The sequence below is a fragment of the Crassostrea angulata genome, chromosome 1, assembly GCF_025612915.1.
Source record: "Crassostrea angulata isolate pt1a10 chromosome 1, ASM2561291v2, whole genome shotgun sequence".
Classification (NCBI taxonomy): Eukaryota; Metazoa; Mollusca; class Bivalvia; order Ostreida; family Ostreidae; genus Magallana; species Magallana angulata.
Genome location: NC_069111.1, coordinates 39281451 through 39301800, shown reverse-complemented (window position 1 = coordinate 39301800; position 20350 = coordinate 39281451). Strand labels below are relative to the sequence as shown.

General features: G+C 33.3%; 3 protein-coding genes and 2 non-coding genes across 16 annotated transcripts in view; 2 read left to right on the top strand and 3 right to left on the bottom strand.

Moving 5' to 3' along the window:
* LOC128184204 (sulfotransferase 1B1-like) overlaps positions 1-4661 on the top strand; it is a 38068-nt gene extending 33407 nt beyond the window's left edge. For all 10 annotated transcript variants that reach the window (XM_052853608.1, XM_052853624.1, XM_052853655.1 and 7 more), the window contains 5 exons: positions 2177-2340; positions 2567-2893; positions 3021-3130; positions 3521-3713; positions 4412-4661. In XM_052853608.1, the coding sequence (XP_052709568.1) occupies positions 2193-2340; positions 2567-2893; positions 3021-3130; positions 3521-3713; positions 4412-4530 (897 nt within the window). In that variant the 5' untranslated portion in view covers positions 2177-2192 and the 3' untranslated portion in view covers positions 4531-4661. The remainder of the gene's footprint in view (positions 1-2176; positions 2341-2566; positions 2894-3020; positions 3131-3520; positions 3714-4411) is intronic.
* Positions 4662-5895: 1234 nt separating this feature from the next.
* On the top strand, positions 5896-11151 carry LOC128184177 (differentially expressed in FDCP 8 homolog A-like). Its single transcript, XM_052853544.1, has 12 exons — positions 5896-6041; positions 6205-6754; positions 7093-7190; positions 7393-7542; positions 7974-8118; positions 8249-8313; positions 8489-8588; positions 8791-8918; positions 9105-9218; positions 9787-10008; positions 10416-10525; positions 10987-11151. The coding sequence occupies exons 2-12, from the start codon at positions 6238-6240 to the stop codon at positions 11054-11056; spliced, it is 1719 nt and encodes a 572-aa protein (XP_052709504.1). The 5' UTR covers positions 5896-6041; positions 6205-6237; the 3' UTR covers positions 11057-11151.
* Positions 11152-11758: 607 nt separating this feature from the next.
* Positions 11759-15219, bottom strand: LOC128184802 (uncharacterized protein C17orf98-like). 3 transcript variants are annotated; one of them, XM_052854394.1, is made up of 4 exons: positions 15077-15219; positions 14543-14821; positions 12720-12819; positions 11759-12405 (listed from the first exon to the last, which is right to left on the bottom strand). In XM_052854394.1, the coding sequence occupies exons 2-4, from the start codon at positions 14804-14806 to the stop codon at positions 12248-12250; spliced, it is 522 nt and encodes a 173-aa protein (XP_052710354.1). In that variant the 5' UTR covers positions 14807-14821; positions 15077-15219; the 3' UTR covers positions 11759-12247. The 3 variants fall into 3 exon arrangements, with proteins under 3 accessions (XP_052710354.1, XP_052710362.1, XP_052710370.1); XM_052854402.1 differs by lacking the exon at positions 15077-15219 and adding an exon at positions 15036-15061; XM_052854410.1 differs by lacking the exon at positions 15077-15219 and having other exon boundaries at positions 14543-14841.
* A 1028-nt stretch (positions 15220-16247) lies between these two features.
* On the bottom strand, positions 16248-16319 carry Trnaw-cca (transfer RNA tryptophan (anticodon CCA)). Its single transcript has one exon. It is a non-coding gene; the product is annotated as a tRNA-Trp (tRNA).
* A 2792-nt stretch (positions 16320-19111) lies between these two features.
* Trnaw-cca (transfer RNA tryptophan (anticodon CCA)) lies at positions 19112-19183 on the bottom strand. The gene has a single exon. It is a non-coding gene; the product is annotated as a tRNA-Trp (tRNA).
* Between the last annotated feature and the right edge of the window lie 1167 nt (positions 19184-20350).

The window sequence follows — 20350 nt, the reverse complement described above, 5'->3', positions numbered from 1 at the left end:
TAATGTATCAACATCACTACGTCAAAAAATACATGCGCGAATCCAAAAAAAACTTCAGGGGGGTCGGACGGTTATTTGAGTTTGTCCAGAGGGGGGGGGGGGGGGGGCAGGCATATTTTTGGTAATTTTATAACGTAATTTAAAGAAATTTGAATTTTGCAACGGGGGGGGGGGGGGGGTCCAGACCCCCCTGACCTCCCTCTAGATCCTAGCATGAAATAAGCTTAGATAATGCATGATCTTGTTTTTGTATATGCCTTGCAATATTATGTAGAAATAATCCATGTGATTGAGCATTTTGGTGTGAATAATTGCATGAATTTTTATATCATAATCTGTAATTTCACCATTAAAACTAGTGTTCTACTCAGTAGTTGTGCCGTCATTCTGTCTTTAAATAACCATACAGCTTTGGCTGAAAATGAAAGATGATGGATGCTTGTATATGCGTGTGATATACATGTACATGTAGGTAGAAGTGGCCTGTGATAGGATTTCTCTTTCAATAACTAAACTGCCACGGTCCATTAGTTGTTCTAATAACAACATTCGGTTTTAGCTATTCAAAAATTAAAAAAATAATTGAAAAACAAATAATTGGGTTTATTCAAAGATTTATAGGTTTGTTACATGCACCTTGAAATATTTCGCACTTTGAAAATAAATAAGTGTGTTACTAGTAATTTTGGAACCAGTTAAACGCGCTTTTAATTTTTTTTCAAAGTGCGTTGATATCGTCGATATTTTAAAAAACTGTTCAGAATTTGGTCCAAATAATTGATACTTTTATTGATATACAATAACTGATTGTTTTAACCTTGGTTTGATATTGTTTAGCTCAATGGGATATATTTTTAAAAAAAAGAACCCAATGCATTCTCAGCTTACTTTATAAACAGTTCTCGATTAGAATTTTTTTCTCATAAGCTTACGTAGTTTGACAATTTACACAAGAACAAATCAGGAGTTTTAAATTATCCAAATATGACATAAACTGCATCGCGTAGCAATTGCCTTTTCCTTTTTTGTCTATGCAGCAAAATTAATGTACTTCTTATCTGATACATTGGGCTATATCAGAAACGTTTACTTCAAGTTGCTGAATATCATACGTTTTGGATAGAAAGATAAGGGGTAGGCAACCTTCTTCCTGAAATCAATTACTAGTAAATGATGCACTGGTAATTGACCTGTATGATTGGTTAACCCACACCCATCCCCGTTCTCAAAGACGGTTAATGAGATTTACTAGTGTTAACAATTCATCATACTATCAGCAAATTAGAAATTCAATTCCAGGTTTTTTTATTTTAACATATTTTTTCAAAGTGCGTTAAGTGTTTCGATAATAAAAAATGTTGAAGTTCCTTCATAACGCACTTTGAATTTTTTTTTTCAAACTGTGTTTGCTTAGTCCTAAGTATAACGCGTTTTAATTTTTTAAGTGTGTACTTTTCTCAAAGTGCGTTGCCACATACGTTATTTAAAATCCACTATAAATCACAAAACTTGTGTGCTATAATTCTTTAGAAACTGTACAAAGAATGTATGGTGTATCAAATCATTTGTTAATGAGAAGATGGGACAAATAAGTAAAATTAATGTAAGTAGTCAGTTTCATGTGTGTATTTCAAACCTGACAATGTAGTGAGAATCATGTGTGTCTAACTGGTGGGTCACGTGGTTTGATGTAGTGGAGTTCAGGGGGAAACCCAAATTTTTAATATAATGAATTTACGAATTATCAGCCCCCTAGGCTAATAAGAGTAGACAGTCTTTTATAAATTTGCTCAAATTTTTTCTTCACGACCCTTAGAAAATAGTGTAGTGACTTTCTGGTGAAAAGTCATGTGTAGTGAGTTTCATGTCTTTACGAGTATGTGTGTGTGTGTGTGTGTGTGTGTGTGTGTGTGTGTGTGTGTGTGTGTGTGTGTGTGTAAATTTACTCGAAAGAAATTGAGATCAAGACTGCATGCAGCTCTTGTTGCTGAAATGACAGAGATCTGATCTGTTCCTTACCTATTCATTACACTGTCACATGAACATTCCATTGCGGTACGGAAACTCAGATCTTTACCTCATCGAATGAAATTAAAATACCGAATTACTTAGCAATTGTACATATAGATTTACTTAATCCTATTTGAAATATTTTGCACACGTGTATAGTTTTCAGGCACATCGTCATCAACATGCCTTTTGAGGACCTAGTACATTATGATGGTTGTTGTTTTCCACCGTTTCCACCTTTGGCAAAGGATGCTAAAAAGCATCTAGAAGCCCTGCGAAACATGGAAACCCGCGATGATGACGTCATAATGATTACGTTCCCCAAATGTGGTATGAAAATTGTCTTCTATTTTATGATAATTGTAAAACCGTTTATTAAGTATTATAAATATTGACTAATATTTTTTGCAGAATATTAAAAAGTTGGGAGGTCTGAAATGCACGATACATAAATATATATACATGTATAAAAAAAACTTTACGCAGATATTCTAAAACGGATTCTAAATTCAAAACCTGCATGTGTTGACGGTCATTTTATGTTTAATTTTGACAGGTACACATTGGGTTTGGGAAATCATCACCATGCTCCTCAAAGGGAAAGCTGAATATCATCCACTCACCAGAGAGCACGTATTTCTCGATGTCATCGACGATTTGTCATCATTAGACACATTACCATCACCTCGAGTGTTTAACACGCACATGCCATACCGTTGGTTACCAAGGGAACACTTTAAGGCGGGGCGTAAAGTGGTCAACGTCATCAGAAACCCGAAAGACGTAGCGGTATCGTGGTACTGTCACTGGCATTCATCTAACGAACTCGGGTGCGGATCTATCTGTTGGTCGGAGTTTTTCGAAGAAGTTGTAATGGGGCAATGTACGAACACAAATGCATTTGGTTGCGCTATACTTTAACATTATCTGTAAAATTACTGTATCTTAAATAAGTTGTTGTGCAAATAACATGTAGCTGAATTTACATGTTATGTTGTGTATTCTTTCAGATAAAAATGCATTTGGAGGATATTTCAACTTTCAGAAAGAACTATACCATGCTATCAAGTCTAATGAAGGGTACTCACTTTGTACCTTGTACTACGAAAATTTGAAGAAGGTATATATACACAGTGCATGAATTAAAAACAAGAATGATCAACTCCGCGGAACATCAACAATAAGAAGCAGTTCCTACAGGATCCCTTCTGGATTTTAGTCATTTTTCCGCCTTTTTGAAATCAAATAGTTGCTGTATATTACTTTAAAACAAACAAAACAGGTTTTGTAGAGTGACAACTACTCTGGTGTCTGAATACTGGGAGGGGTTACATGTATATCCACAACCATATGTGTACATACACGCATGATGACTAAGAATCGCAAAGAAATAAATCTAAAATCTTTAAGCGGGCAAAAATTGCAAATGAAAGTCACTAACAGATGGCATACACATAATTAAAATTTATGTTTAAATCTGCATGCACGATAAGATGAACCGTATTTTCAGGACCCATGCTCTGAGATTCTCAAACTAGCTGACTATTTGGGAGTGCCTTGTACCACAAGCCTTGCAACGGCTATAGCTGAAAAATGCAGTTTCCAAAACCTCAAGCAAGCTTCGGATGATATGAAAGATCATGGCGAGGTAATGAAGGTCATGAAGGAAATGGGAAGAGATCCGCCAAAATTTTATCGAAAAGGTAACTCTCTCTCTCTCTCTCTCTGAGAGAGATATGATTTCTTTCGTTTGAGGGACGAATTAGACAGAAATCAATTTCTACTTGGTATAATAATGAATTAATTATCCGGATATATAAGGTTTTCATTCGAATACCTGTTTGTGTCACCTGGTTCTTAAGAACCGGTTTATTAGCAAGGCTATATAAAGAATTACTCAGGTGTTAAATACCAGTTTAGGACGACACGTACAGCGGAAAGTTTAAATTTTCAGAATTGTTTTATTAAAATAAATAAATCATGTGATCCAACTTTATGCCATAATTATGTGTGTGTACATTTAATATGCCAAATATTAAATAGCTGCAGCGTGTCGTTGCTAATTCCACACAATGTGTTGTTATTTACTAGTATCATAGTATTCAGCTTTCATTTGGAAAGTAATGAATGGATTTAAAGGAGAATTAGAGACTCCTTAGATCAATGCATTATTTATTATTATAGCTTCAGCCTAATTTTTTATACGTTTTATGGTCCGTGATCGCGGATCCAATTACGATGCGTGGCATGGACATAGTCTTCGTGTTAGAATAATTAAAAGTTTTGCGAATTTAAAATGGAATAATCGTGTTAAAAGTTGCATGTTTGATGTACAGTATTATACTATTACTATTTACTTAATGGCTGCATGTATTATTCGAATTTATTCTTTTTTCACAAGGCGAGGTTGGGGATTGGAAAAATTGGTACACTGTCTCTCAGAACGAGCGCCACGACGCCAAGATACAGGAGGAAATGAAGGACGTGAACTTTGACCTAAAACTTATCTACGAAATCTAGCCGTCGCCGTGTACGATATGACTTCCACCGAATGGGTTTCTTGATAGGAAATCCTATTTTAAAACCAAAGACAAAATAATCTGTATATAATGTTTCATACAATTTTTGGTTTAATAAAAAATATCAAATCATTTAGCTTACTTTTGTTTATTTGATGTATAATAAATCATTCTTTGAGTATTGTGAGGTGATAATTTCGGTCGGGCGTGATCAAATCCAATATAGCTCGAAGGGCTTTAAGATAGACTTGATCACGCCCGACCAAAATTATCACCTCATAATATTCAAATGATGATTCCTTATATTTTATATTAATTTTCAGACATTGTATGATTGAGTAAGCAAACACCGCTGGCGCCCCAATTAAACGTCATTTTAAGTCATTTGACTGTATAGTACAAAATCGATACGTACTGTTATCACAGGCAGATTATGACACTGAGATACGTATTGTGTATGCATGCAAATCAGAAAATGTGTAGCTGAATGATGGACGTTGAAAAACATAAATAGTAAATTAACTGAAAATTCGAGTGAGTACATTTAATAAAAGAGTAATCAGACACGTAGCATTGTTTTTGAAGGGGGGGGGGGGGGGGCAGACTCATCCAAAAAATCTTGACAAGCAAAAAATTTAAAGTTTCCCAAAATCTCCAAAACCCTAATTCGGGGGGGGGGGGGGGGGGCGTAGTATATAACTTCAATTTCACTCCTCATTTCCTTATTTTCATATCAATTTTTTTACATACTCCCCAAAAAAAGGGGGGGGGGGGCAACTCCATGATAATTTAATTTTTTATATGTAAATTTTAAAAAATTAGTTGCTGCGAGAAAAAGTGGGGGGGGGGGGCAGCCCCCCCGCCCCCCCGATGCTACGTGCCTGAGTATTTAAAAGATAATACTGTATAGAATATGCAAAGAGTTCATGTTGCGAGCAGTAATGACAGTCCTTACTGACTCCAAAGTTCTGTTCCATGAAGCGATTTAGAAAGAGGGTTCTCCGTGATTTTTTTTTATTTGGGGAGGGGCGACTTTAAGTTTTATACAGTTTGTTGCAAGTAAAGGGAGTGTTTATTCTGTAGAAAAAAAATCATACACACAACTCATTAAAATAATACTATTTTTCAAATCAATTATTTCATTTGTAATTATGCAAATCCTCCGATCAAATTAACCGTTTGGCATCCCTTCTTTATATTCTTAATTTTCAAATATATGAGAGGAAGAGAGTGGAGTCCTTGGTAGCACATTGGCTGCAGTTTTGACATTTATGTTTCAGAAAACTGTTGGAAAAAAATAATAATTAAAAAAAATATATATCCATCATTACATGTATCATATCACCTGCATATGGCCCAGTTTTTATAAGATCCTATTTAAGTCGGGATCGAGATTTCAAATAAATAGGCGTTTCGCTTTGTTTGTAAACATTGAATCATTGTTTTTTTTTTTTGCCAACTTTGTAAAAAATCAGGCGATCAATTAGAAATAATTATATTGCACAATGAAAGGTGGGTGTTTAATTCTGTATTTAAACTCATATACTTATACATGTACGTCCCTGTATCATAAACCATTATCATGAGTGTAGCTATAGAGTATTTCTGGTCGCGTGACAGGAAATTGATCTTGTAATATTCCAATAGTCATATTTAACAAAGTATGCTATTTCAGTTCTGACGTATATTGATAAACCTGGTTTATGCCATGGAGGAGCATGACATATCAACAGTCAGACGAGCCTCTGATCTCCCTGTAAGTACAAAAAGTTCAGTGTCGAGTGGTCTTGTACATCATATCGAGTCCACTACAGCCAGTGTCAAGTTATCAGGGTATAAAGTAAGAACGCTTTCAGACACTGAGTCGGAGTTCACCTCATCAGAAGAAGAGGAGAGAGACTACACAATCACGGAGATTGACTTAAGCAAGGAGGTTGCGCCCTTGTCTGGGTTAGAGGACACAGAACCTCTCAGTGATAAAGATGACAGTATCTCAGTGTCCTTGAAAAACTCCTGCAACTTTAAAGAACAGGTGAATTTTCCATTAGAGACTCCAGACCCAGTCATTAGAGAGGTTGTGGAAGAGGCACAGAAGAAATTAGATTTAAAGAGAGTATTTTCTGAGGTTCGGTTCAATCCATTTGATCGAGATCTACACATGGAGGAGGAACACTACACAGATGATGGCATTCCCACTCTTAGCAGTGAACAAGAATACAAGTCCAGTATGTTTTTTCATGGCCATTTATTTTTAAAATAGTAATGGCATGCGACCAGTTCTCATCGAGAACATTTCTCGCCAATGGATTGTGACATCATTTTATCAGGGACGTATATACATCCCTGATTTTATCAACACATAAAAATTTATACACATACGAAAAATGATGTCGCAATGCACTGGCAAGAAATGATACCCGGCGAGAACTGGTTGTTAGTTGGTTGTTAGTAGAATTCATTGTAGAAACTAAAGACATCTAGCCTTCAACACAACCTGCTGTTGATTTGAAGTAAATAAAATTATCTTTATGTTAAACTTCAATGTGTATTAATATATATACAGGTTCAAATGGCAGTTCTTGGGCCAATGTGTCTGATGACAATCCTGATGTTACAAATGCTGACCTTGGACTTGCTGAGGATCACTTTTCTCATCCAGAGGTAAATGTACAGCACTGTTTTATACAGTAGTTGTGGTGAAAAGTTGCATAGATCCATCTGATCTATTTAGACGAATGAAAAGGAGAACTGGAAATTTTATGAATTCAATGGAAATTCTCCTATCTTTTAACAGTTTTGTGCTTGTTATAAAGTTGGACAATATTAACATGTATGCTCGGTATTTCATGTACCTTTTTGATAGGGGCACTTTGGATTAAGTAACACAGAAGAACTAGAAATGGCAATAGAAAATTGTAAAGAACTGATTGGTCGAGCCCAGCCTCACTCTGATCGACACAAAAATCTTGTCCAGAAACTGGTACAGTTGAGGCTTAAACTTCAAGAGTTGAAGGTACATGTATATACAAATCCAAATAAATTACAGCATGCCATTGGGCAAATGACTATATTTTTAAATGCATTAAAATGTCTGATTATCTTCAAAGTATACATGTATGCTTGTTAAATGTTGCAAATAGGAGAAACAAAGCTTCAAACCTTGATTCTTAAAAGATTACTGTAAACATAAGATTTTAACAAAAGGAAAATAACAAAATGCAATTTACTGGTTAATAAAGAAAGGTTCATTGAAATTTAATTCAATTAAATTACAATTTGAAAGCTAGTGTGAAATGTGTGTATTTCCATATCAAAACGATCATGATTATTTTCTGAAGAGAATGGTCTGCAGAAAATGTTTTACAAGTAATTAGCAAAAGTCAAAAAAATAATAAGAAAGCTGTTTGCGAATGTTACATTAGTGTCATCATGTGCTTGAAACAGGATGGACCTGATCCGATTCCAGTGGACGTGAAGTTGGTGGTCGGACATAAGTTCCAGACTCAAGAAAGCCGAAGCACCAAGTACTACTGTGAGAAGTGTAACGCTATGATTCTGGGAGTCATACAGAAGTGGTTCCGCTGCTCTGGTACATGATCCACACATCAAAATATATGTGTAACTTTGAAATCTGCATTTAAAAATATATAAACAATCTTTTATTAATTTTTATTGAGACAAATGTGTGTACTAAACTGTAACCTTCTTTTGATTTTCAGAGTGTGGTTATAGCTGTCATGATAAATGCCTGAACAATATCACCAGGATGTGTGCTAGTCAAAAGGTAAAGCATTAGACACTTGTTTTTACAGACTGCATGCAGCCAAGTGACATTTTTTGTGAAGTATGCCTCAATAGTCAAGCAATGCTTCACTTCACTTAACTCATTCAAACCAAATTATGAATAATCAATAGTACATGTACTATATTTTTAATATTAATATTGTTAAACACCACAGGTACTGGAAAGTCCAGAGTACTTCCTTTCAATCTGTCCAAACAGAGGCCTGTCTGCTCAAAACTACCGCTGTGCTGAGTGCCGCAAAGCCATATCATTCAGTGAGTCTTTAGATTTGATTACAATATACACGTTGCTCTGATTTTGAAGCTGTAGGTTTTAGAATGTTGAATGTCTTATATGCTAGTATTCAAAAATTTAATTGATATATTAAGTCACTGAAATATGTATCTACTCCTCAAATTTTTGTTGTTTTTTTTCTCTCTGTTAAATAATATAAACCTTAGTTTAATTTTTTAATAGAGCCTGGATTTAGCGAGCCTCGCCTATGTGACTACTCGGGGCAATACTTCTGTGAACTCTGTCACTGGAACAACACTATGGTCGTTCCATCACGAGTCCTTCATAACTGGGATTTTGAACCAAGAAAGGTAATCACTCATTGAATTTCTTTTACAGTTTAATGGACATGTACAAAGAAGTTTGATTTTGAACGAGTGTATGTATTTAAACCTGTACATCCAATACAATGCTGCAGAAATTAGCGAGAGTCTATCATCCAATTTTTTCACAAAATTATGCGTATTTGTTGTTAATGCCTCCATTTGTACATGTAGGTGAGTCGTGCCTCTAAGCAGTTTCTGAAGCTGATGACATTAAAAGCAGTAATAAGGATACAAGATGTCAATCCAATGTTATTCAACTTTGTGGAGGAACTGAATGATGTCAAGGTATTTTATTAAATCATGACCACATGTTATGTAATTTTAAATTTTCATAGAATGTAGGTGTCTAGGGGTATTTTTTGTGGTTTACGAATAATTGAAATTTTTTATTTTAGGTTAAAAATTAAAATTTGGTTTATTATCTTCTTTTTTATTAAAATATTTGTGAAAATAAGAAATCTCACATTTTGGCAACAAGTTTTAAAGCCTTATGCACTTTATCATACCATATTTGCAAAGACATCAGCTGCATCACAAAATCAACAGCAAATTTTCTCTTATGAATGATTATGATTTCAGAGTAATGTCTTTTCACATACATGTATTTTATAACGCACTTGTACATGCTATAAACTATTGTTGTAATTGTGGTAATAGATATAAACTGATTTGTTTAGTTTTGTATTACCATGTATGTATAATGTAATAAATGTTACTTGTACATCCTTATTATACTGACTTATAAAACTTTTATTAGAATTTTAAACCACACACAGTTTTTAAAAAGAAATTATAGAAATGAGAGAAACCAGAGAATACATAATTTCTGTTAAATAAAGATATGATGTTGTAGAAACTCCGGGAGGAGCTATTAATCATGAAGAAGTACCTGTTAGTGTGTACAGAGGCCATGAAAAAGAAGTTCCTTCTGCTGCTAAGCGAGCGACAACACTTTGTGGAGACTTCGGACAAATACTCGATGCAGGATCTACTCGACATTACATCAGATACACTCCTTCCCGAACTGGCCAATATACACACAACATGGGCCCAGCACATCAAAACAGATTGTCAAGTTAGTGGTCGAAAATCTATTTTCATAGTACATGTAACACATTAAAATAATTACAGTAAAACTTCTTTATCTCAAACTAGTTGGGACTGTTTAAAAACTTTGAGATATTCTGGGTATTTGAGATATTGAGGGTGAAATAGCTTTAAAATAAGTGGTTTGGAATTACAAATCACTTTGACATATCCATTGTATTCGAGTGATCAGTGTTCAAAATAACGAAGTTCAGCTGTATAACAGAATCAGAGATGTAGGGGTAGGCCAATGGTGACTTCTGTTAAGACAAATGTACCTATAAGTAGAAAATTTCTCTTTTCAATTTCATGGAAAATGGCAATTTAAAAAATATTTGTGATTATATAAGGTATATTACTATATTAATATATGGTATTTTCATTCCTCCTCTTTAGAAATGTCAGGCTAAGGGCTTTATCTGTGAGTTGTGTGATGACAAAGAGACATTATTCCCCTTTGATAGCATAGCAGTGGTCTGTTCCCAGTGTTCTTATGTCCTGCACAGGTAAGTCTTATCATTGTATTATATCATAGCAAGCCATTATTGGTACAAATATATAAACAGATGTAGGAATACAGAATATATAAGCGCGGCTCTATGGGGGGGGGTTAGGGGTGTCCCCCCTCCCCATCAAATTCAAATTCAAATTTCTTTAAATTGCATTATAAAATTACCAAAATATGCCTCGGACCCCCCCCCCCTGCAAACTCAAATAACCGTCGGACCCCCCCCTTGGAAAATTTTTCTGGATCCGCGCATGGATATAGTTGACGTTACATCATACAAATTTATGTATACGTCAATTACCTGGTACATTTTATTCTGCTTTTTTTTTTTATATGATTGTTGCAAAATATCTAACTTTGAATTGTTATGAAAGTTTGATGTGAATAATTTCTTAAAATATAGCACATTTGATGGTCATCACAATTTTAACTTGACATATTTATTTTTTGTATTAACAGACATTGTTTTGCCAAAAGGGGTGCCCAGTGTCCAAGATGTGAAAGAAGAAGTAAGAGAAATGTCAACTAAAAACTTAAAACATGCTGATGTGCAATGTCAAACTTTGAAATCATCAATTCATGTGATACATATGTATTTGTTTACAATAAACTGTGATTTCTGTTTCCTTTTAGTCATATTATATGTGCTTGTATAAAATGCTCACAGTATACTTAATATATATTCTCTGGTAAGTACATGCAAAAAAAAAAAACATTTTGAAACATAATAAATTATTTTACTTGAGAAAAAAAAGACTGTATGAAAAATATCGAAAACCGCACCTTCACTATTTGTGGATGGTATTCACACAACATACATGTACATGTTTATATTCATGTACACGTGTAAATACAAGGCGATATGGTTTCTTGATACTTAAAGTGATATTTTCATGTTATGTTTTAATTTATTCTTTATGTGGGAAGATTTCGAGAAATGCATAGCCATAATGAATTATTAAAAGATTCAATTACATCGTCGTGTACACACGCCAATCCTTTGAATATTACATCGAGTTTTTAACGCAAGAGAATAGAAAAAATTAAATTTTCGATTTATAAATTGCAGGTTATTCTGAGGGTTTCGAACGCTTGGTTCCTTTCTCACAACTTCCCTCCTTCGCTCATTGAATATAAAGGCGATGGATAAAGAATTGCGAGATCGCATATTGAGATTTTAAATATATATTAATATATCTGACATAAGAATGTATTCATGAAGACACAGAAATGAATATATAAACATTGTCTTTTATTATTGCAAAACATGAACAAAAACCAACACAGATAAATTCAAACTAAATTTATAGGAAACGGATTTCAACTAGCAATATTAAAACTTTCTACTCTATTAATGTTAAAAATTTGGTCAACCCACAACTGTTCATATCTCAAAGGAAAGCGATAATTTTTTAACGCGCTAATAATACTAAGTCGAATCTGTGTTATCAACAGAACATATGTAATACTGGTTAATATGAGCAAGTTTGTTTTACTTCTTGACAATAATATGAATCTAAAGTAGGTATCAACAAATTCTCATACACGGAAAAAGAATGGGTTCATGTACTGTATATCACATATTTCTAACTGAATGATAAATTCATGTACGCACAGTGTATTCCAATGAAATGGTGATATGATTGTTTTTTTTCCATAAAAAATTTGTATTTCATGTACATAATATTTAAACGGATATATTTCAACGAACACGCCACCATTAATGAGTGGCCGATCTACTTCCAGTCCCGAATGGTGAAGGGTCTTTCCTAAGCCATGGGGTGTTCCTACGATATCCGAACTTTCCGTTGTATCCAATGACTGGCTGGACCCCCTGCATGAACTGGGCGTGGCCATCAGTCGTTTCCCCAGAATGACCTTTAGAATGATAAAATTTACAATGAAGCAATGCATCTTTAGGGAAAACGATGTAATATTTCGAAGAAAAAAAAAGATAAACAGCAAGTACATTTATCATACATGTACACATGTTTAGTTTAAATATTTCAGTCGAATATAGTATTTCTGATCGAGGTAATTGTATTCTTTTCAAATGATAAAACATCGAGATATTTTCATGTCAATATAACTGATGGCTCTTAGATAACAAATTACAAGAGAGAGAGAGAGAGAGAGAGAGAGAGAGAGAGAGAGAGAGAGAGAGAGAGAGAGAGAGAGAGAGCTATATATACCTGCGCCGAATTGGTTCCTGAGGGATAAATACTGGAAACCCGTTCCTTTATCATTAAAATAGTCTGCAACCGGCCCCTCTATTGAAGTACCACCCTCAGTCTGAAAAAGATATTCAACACACTAATAGTATATAATGAGTCAGAATATTATTTTTATACTGAATGTCATTTTGTAAATTTTGAGTTTACCGGGTGGCAGTAAATACCAAATTTACATAACTGGAGTAGAACAAAATACTTCCTATAGTATACTTTATACTGTAACTGCACATTTCATATTTTTTAACACCGACGTTTGTGCAGAAAGCTGTTTGTATTCGAACCTTTTAGTAGTGAGTTGGGTATTGATTATGGGATTTGTTTTTTCTGTTCATTCATGTGTCGGCAAAACACGTTAAAACATTATACCGGGGGATTGAGCAGAGACACACTGCTTCCAAAGTTTAATCATTGATTTGCGCAAAAGGAACTTTCCATTTTAAATGTTTTATAACAAAGAGTATGAATGATCTTTGTATGCAGTGATATGGCTTACGATCACCCAATACATGGCTTAATGAGAACATAACTTTTTTAACTGCTTTTAACTAAGCGCATGGAAAATGTCCAGAGAGAAAATTTAATAATGTTACATCTTTTTGTACGGTAGGTTTTGGGTGTATCTAAGTATCATCAAAATTATATCAAAGCTAAGAGGTAAATTTAATTTTACATAGATTTTTTTATCGTTAGCCTATCGATATAGTTATCACCAAGTTTTACTTTAATATACACGTACATGTACATACGAAGATATACAAGGGTCGGTTTTATCGCCTCATGGGGTTGGATATTACCTGTGTAATGATAATCTTATCAGTTATGACATGTGAATTATGTATCGTTTTCAATATGTGGCGAGACTTGAGTGAATATTCCACTACTCAATATATCGGACAAGTGTGTTTGTTTCGGTAATACTCTGCCACATATGGGTGCTTGAACTGAAATAAAGTATGCTCCGTAATGTGTGGCGAGACATTTAATGCAGAGAAATTCAGGAACCCCATGCTGACTTTTTCAGTGCTCATATCGATTGACAAGGAATAAATTAAAACTATAAATCTTATATTTTGTCATCAATAGTTAATATTTCACTTCATATTAAAAAACACAACAAACACTACCTCTTCCCGAGGTTTAAAGAGATTAATGGAATTTTATGGTATCAATTGACTGCTGAGAAGTTTATTTTCTTATTTATTTTTACATAACTTTTGGTTGTACTTATAGAGAAATTGTCAAGTATGCATAATAGGAAAGTTTATATTATACATAACAATGCTACAAGTAATGTAATATTTCTATCCGTGCGAGAGTTTTTTAACTACTCATTCTAAATGTTCAACATGAACAGCAAAAGAAGTTGGTCTTTTAAAATAATGGCTCTAATCAATTGCATTTATAACGAAACATAGTTTCATTTTTCAAGAAACGTCAGTAAGGGCGAGCTAATGTAGATATGAGAGATGAACATCAATAAACAATAAGAATATGTTTGCTCATGCATAATTTAACAGAAAATATGCCTGTGATTTACTTGTAAATAAACCAGAAACAATGAAGTTCCAAAACTAGAACAAATAATGACCTACATTTATCATATCAAAAACACTGTCTATTGGAATTGCACAGCAAAAAAACCAATGCTTTGACTTGAATTCATCAAAAGGATCCAGCTCAATAGTAAATATTGCTTTTAGTCTCACCGTAGAAGCATAGATCGATCCTCACTTACACAGATGCGATCTTCAGAGCAAAAGCAGAAAAAAGTATATTCTCACCTGCCCCGTTTTCTCCAATGTTTCGTTCACGCCAATGAACTCAAAGTACTCGTCTACATGTTTGTCCTTTTGGGAGTTGTAGGGAGGGATGACCGGACCCAGCTTTGGGTTGGTTTTCGAGTAATCCGTTGAGATACTGCTAACAGCACTACAATCCAGTACGAACCCTTTCTCCTTTTCCAACTGAACGTCCGGGGGAGGGGTGCTGGGGGTGCGGTAAATTTTGTTCTCCCGACCCTTCTCTGAGGCAGAATTGGACGGCATAGTTGTCTCTAAGACCTGCGAAAAATTTCAGGTGTGTTTTAGAAAGGTGTTTTCTACAGGTGATAATCCCTAGGTATCGCGATCAATCTTGCGACGGGACTGGAAGAATCAATTGCTCTGCAATAAAGCTAGTAAATAAAATAATATTTTATTCCCTTAACATTTCTGCTATTCGGCTCTCGTTATGCGTTATTTTAAATATATATCTTGTAAATAATTAATAAATTACAAGAAACCCGAATTTCCTTAATCAGTAGTCGCTTCGCTTACCTTCCCGTTGCTAAGTGTATCAAGTCTCGGAGACGATCTACTCGAGACCCGAGACTTCCAATCAAAATTATACTTTTAAATTTAGTTGAAGTTTAATATAGATCATCTGCGTTTAAATCCCTCCTGATTGGGGCCTTCTTGAGGGTTTTAAAAGATTGAAGAAATCGATACAACAAATACTGAAGTATAATTGGATCAGATTAGTTGAACGCAGACGGGTAATGGCAATCTCTCCGTAAATCTTCGTTTAAAATCCACTCATTATTTACAAGTAGAGCACATGTCCCGTTTCTTTTAACGCATTTAAATGTCGAATATCACAACAAAAATATTTGATAGATAACACCGTGTTGACAATAAACGTCTATGTTGGTACTGCTTATACTCAATTATTAATTTCGTCATCAAGAAATTTTAAAGTAACCTTAAATAAAGGATCAAATAAAAGATGTAAAGGTGTACTTAAGAAATGAAATATCAGTATGACAGAAAAACAATAAAAGACAACACATTAATCACTGAAAATAATCAAATACTGTTCATAACCTTTATTTCTAACTGTGTTGTACTGTTTCATATGCATATTTGTAGGTATAAACTGCAGGTCTGTAGCTTTGTTTGAAAACAATTCAAATGGACGACACTCGTCCGATTTTTTTCGGACCGGGAACTTCAGACATGCAACTAATTTGTAGGGCGATCTGAACTGAAGTGTTTTTTTGTGAAATTAACTTTTTCAGTATGTAATTGATGATAGAAGTTACAGGAGTTTTCGTCCTTTTTACTTTCATTATTTTCCATATTTCAGTTTTTTTTTTTTAATATTCATGAATTGTCTTCTAATTAGGCTTGTAATAAGAGTTTAAATCAATTTAAAAATGTGATATATATTCATAAATTTAAATATTTATAAAGAAATGTCTGCTTATTAGACTTGCTATTGGAGTTCAGCACAATTTATAATTATGATATATATAAATACATGTTGCGCATTTTAATCTCTATGTTACTCTGTTAAGATAATTTAGGTTATCAGTTTATATATATATATATATATATATATATATATATATATATATATATATATATAACACACTAACATAGTCTATGTAAAACACACAGAAGCGTAAATACATCTCCGAGATAAAAAGATTGAAAATAATAAATCTTCTGACCTCGACGTGATTCGAACACGCAACCTTCTGATCTGGAGTCAGACGCGCTACCGTTGCGCCACGAAGTCTACATATTTAGAAAATAGCATGTAATTATTAATACAAAATAAAGAACATTTTTGTTGTTATTATGAAAATGTTTTCAATAAATGTATTATAATCACACATACAGTGGTTTCTCTATTAAAAATGAAAGGGAAACATATTAAAGAAAAGATCAATAAACTTTTACAGATTTCGACAAAAGTAAATCGAATCTGAAATGATTTGATATAGCCATAAATTGATGAAGAGCATGAAGCCATTAAACAATTTTTTTACATATTAAAAAGGGTAAATAGATTTGGCTTTGTCTCGTGTGCAAGTTAGTGCTCTCAAAATATACATCAAAAGAACTATATATAATTACATATTGTAAATTTTGAATTTATTCGGTGGGTGTAAATACAAAATTTACAATATGACCTTATAATAATAATAATTTTCATCAATGAAATCCATAAAAATATCTTTTAATGTGTAAATTATGAATAAATGTTTCAAAATCATAAATCACAAAATATTTGTAGATGAATTTTGCATTACTTTATGAAATATATACCATCGTAGTACAATATCAGCTTCGCCTCAGGCTCGATGCAAATTGTACTTCTCGGGTAGCTTAATCATCGTATTTACCTAAAAAAAAACAGCACAAATTGTATAATGCTTTTAAAATACAATCATGTTGATAGACGTAATGGTGCGATTGCATAATCATAATATATTTGTAACGTCAAACTAACAAAACAAAAACTCTTTGAAAAAAATACAACACTGAGTCTCACTGAAATTCAAAATTGATTCTCTCTTACTATAATATTGTAAATATCCAAGATAGTCTGCACATAAATATGATGATCACAGCCCTGATCTATTATTAACGACATAATTCGATAAGACCAAAAATCATAAGAAACAATGACTATTTATCATTCGTTAAATTTACCATACATTCTATAGTTTACAAATAGGTCATAAATATCAAAAGTTATTTAAGCTTTTATTCATCATTTGAAAAATAAAAATTAATGACACCGAATAATTGATGATCGATTATTTAAGATATTCATACAAGACGTACAGTATTCTGCACATCTTTAATATCATAATGAGTATTTAAGGTGGTATTTGACATCTGTCGATATTACGTAAAGAGGATTAAAGTACATTATAATTAAAATGATTTCACGGCTTTACAATATTTAACCTAAAAATATATTTGAAAAATTTTTGAAAGGTAAAAAATTTGAAATCTTATTTTAATCGGATGATGAGCACACGTAATGATTGTCCCTGGTTAGAATTATTACGCAGTTGCATGTATCATTATTGCAAATGAAATATAAAATTATAATAATTCATTTACTTCCCTTTTAGTAGCTGTTTTGCCACTTGGGGATAAAACCATGCAAACCGTGTCGCGAAAGATTGTAACAACACATCAATTGACGATTGCAGGGGATTCCCTCAGAGAGACAAATGAGCCAATGCATCAGTTTTCTTTCTACCCAGTCACTACTGGCCAAAAAAATTCTGAAAGTGCCATATTTTACAGATACATGTAATTTCTTACATTTACCGATATTGTGCTGTCAGTTAAGTGATATATTTGGAGAATTTGGTAGACCTGCTTAAAGTATGATTATCGTTGTAATAATAATAGAAAAGACAAAAGTTCATTAAAATGTGTGTATATGGTTCGTTGATTTATTCATTATCGATTCATTGCAGTTTCTGACGAAAATGAAATTGGATAGTTTAAGTAGAGCTTACACACCCAAAAGTGTTGTTGAAACTGAATAGAAAATCGAAGATTGAGGATGATGATCGAGAAAAACAACCTATTGCCTCTATCCAAGCTCTGCAAATTCACGAAGCATAAAGAATTAGAGCGGATGAATTAGATGGTGACTATATTCCCATTATTCATGACGACTTGTGGTAAAAATACCTTCGTCGCTCTTTCGATAGTATCCTTTGGTATAAAAAAATGACAACAAAAAAGATAAAGCTTTAAACCAAATATGTTCAGTAATAATGCAATAATAGCAAAGAGCAGCAATAAGGTTATAAAGGCTTCCGACAAATTCACACAGAAGCAACCAAGCATTGTTTTCGCCAACAACAATCGACCTATTTAGCTCGCATTCAAACTTTTTCCATATAAGTCCATTTCTGCATGCAGCTTATAGGAAGAACTTTTCAGTGAACAATGTATCCAGCATAACGGAAATCAATAATACACATACGTGAGAAGAAACAAAAATATTAAGATTGACAACGACGAAAGGATATCATATATGTAAAAATGATATAATATATTAACAGCATTTTCTTTGATTTGAGCCGTAGGATTTGGACCTCCAATTTATGTCTATAGAATACTCTTGAAAAGGCTCCCCTTATTCCTGATGTTTGATAGAAAAACGAATTGATATCTGCATATCGAATGGGTTTTCTTTAGTTTTATTAATAGAATTGTTTTATTAGGGTGGAATAACACACCTGGAAAATTAACTGTAAATTATTTGATTATGAAAGATATAATGATAAATAAACTGTACATATGTTAAATAAGTTTGGGCATAAAAATAAGTATCTAAAAAATTCAATTCAGTAAGAAACAAAAAAAAAGCCCCGGCGGGATTCGAAGTCGTGATGTACAGGTCACAAGCCCGACACATTAACCACTCGGCTATGGAGTAAGTTACATCAATAAAATTCTAAAAAAAAAACCCGAATTGTCGTTTCGATCAGTGGTCAGCCATTTTGTGATGATATGTTATTCCACCTTAATAAAATAATAATATAAAAATTATGACCTCGACGTGATTCGAACACGCAACCTTCTGATCTGGAGTCAGACGCGCTACCGTTGCGCCACGAAGTCTATATGACTTAATACTAGTATATTCTACATGTATAATTAGGAAAGACCTGAATTGATTTTTTCTTCATAAAAATAAAATATACCCTTTGTCTAATAATGACTTGTTATCATATAGTCAATTTAAATATTTCTTTTGCTTCCAATGTATTTAAAAATTGTATAATAATTGTATAAGGGTAATTTACACGTTAAGTTAATAAAAACCTGCAAATGCAAATTTGGTATATGAAATATAATAAGCAAGTAACTGCCATGATTTTCTCTTCAATGACAATATAAGCTGTATAAACATGAGCTTATATGTAATGAGTTTAAAAGCGATCTTGAAGTTGACTGGATATGTTATTGTTGGCCAAGCTGAGACTGGGTTGTTTCATTGTTGGTTGAAAGCATCCATAAGCCTGTCGGTGCTTTCCACTTGCTCTCTGTTGTTGGTGGAAACGATTAAAACCCCTTCTTTAGTTTGATTTGGAGTAATACATAGGTAGGCTGTCAAAACTTTGACCAAAGTATTTTCCCAACAGGTCATAACTGATTCATGGAAACCTTGTCTCCATAGAATTAGCTCAAGGTGTGCATTAATTATCTGCTGATTAAACGAGCTGGTCTATTCTCTCCTATAGTTTCTTTGTATCTGTTACACTGTTAAGTTGCGCTTATTTGCACGCATCTATTGTCTCTTCCACCCATACTTGTCCTTTCTATGACTTGCAAACGTCATCTGATGTGACAAGTTACAGTTCGCTTCTTTTACCTCTTAGTTGCAAATCTGCCAGAAAAAATGGAACTAAAGGAATAATTACAAAATATACTAAAATTTTATATTTCATTTACATTTATAATAATTTCATGAAAAGTTTTTCCAAGGACGTTCAATTTGTGTAATTTTTCCTGTCAAAGACGATGAGATTTTGTATTGCTTTATTTTGCTTTAGATCCCTTGTTATAGTATAAGGTGATTTGTTGAAGCATTCTACAATGAGTCAAAACATCATCTTTACCTTCAATGATAAATGTTTTTCTATTTATTTATTTTATCACCCTTCTTCTTTGGTCGCATTTTGATTGTTGAGAGAATTTATCATCAGTCAATTTTTTAAAAGATGAAAGCAATGAACAATTTAGAGTTGACAGTGAAAACGGATAGCCCTTTTGATTGTATAGTTC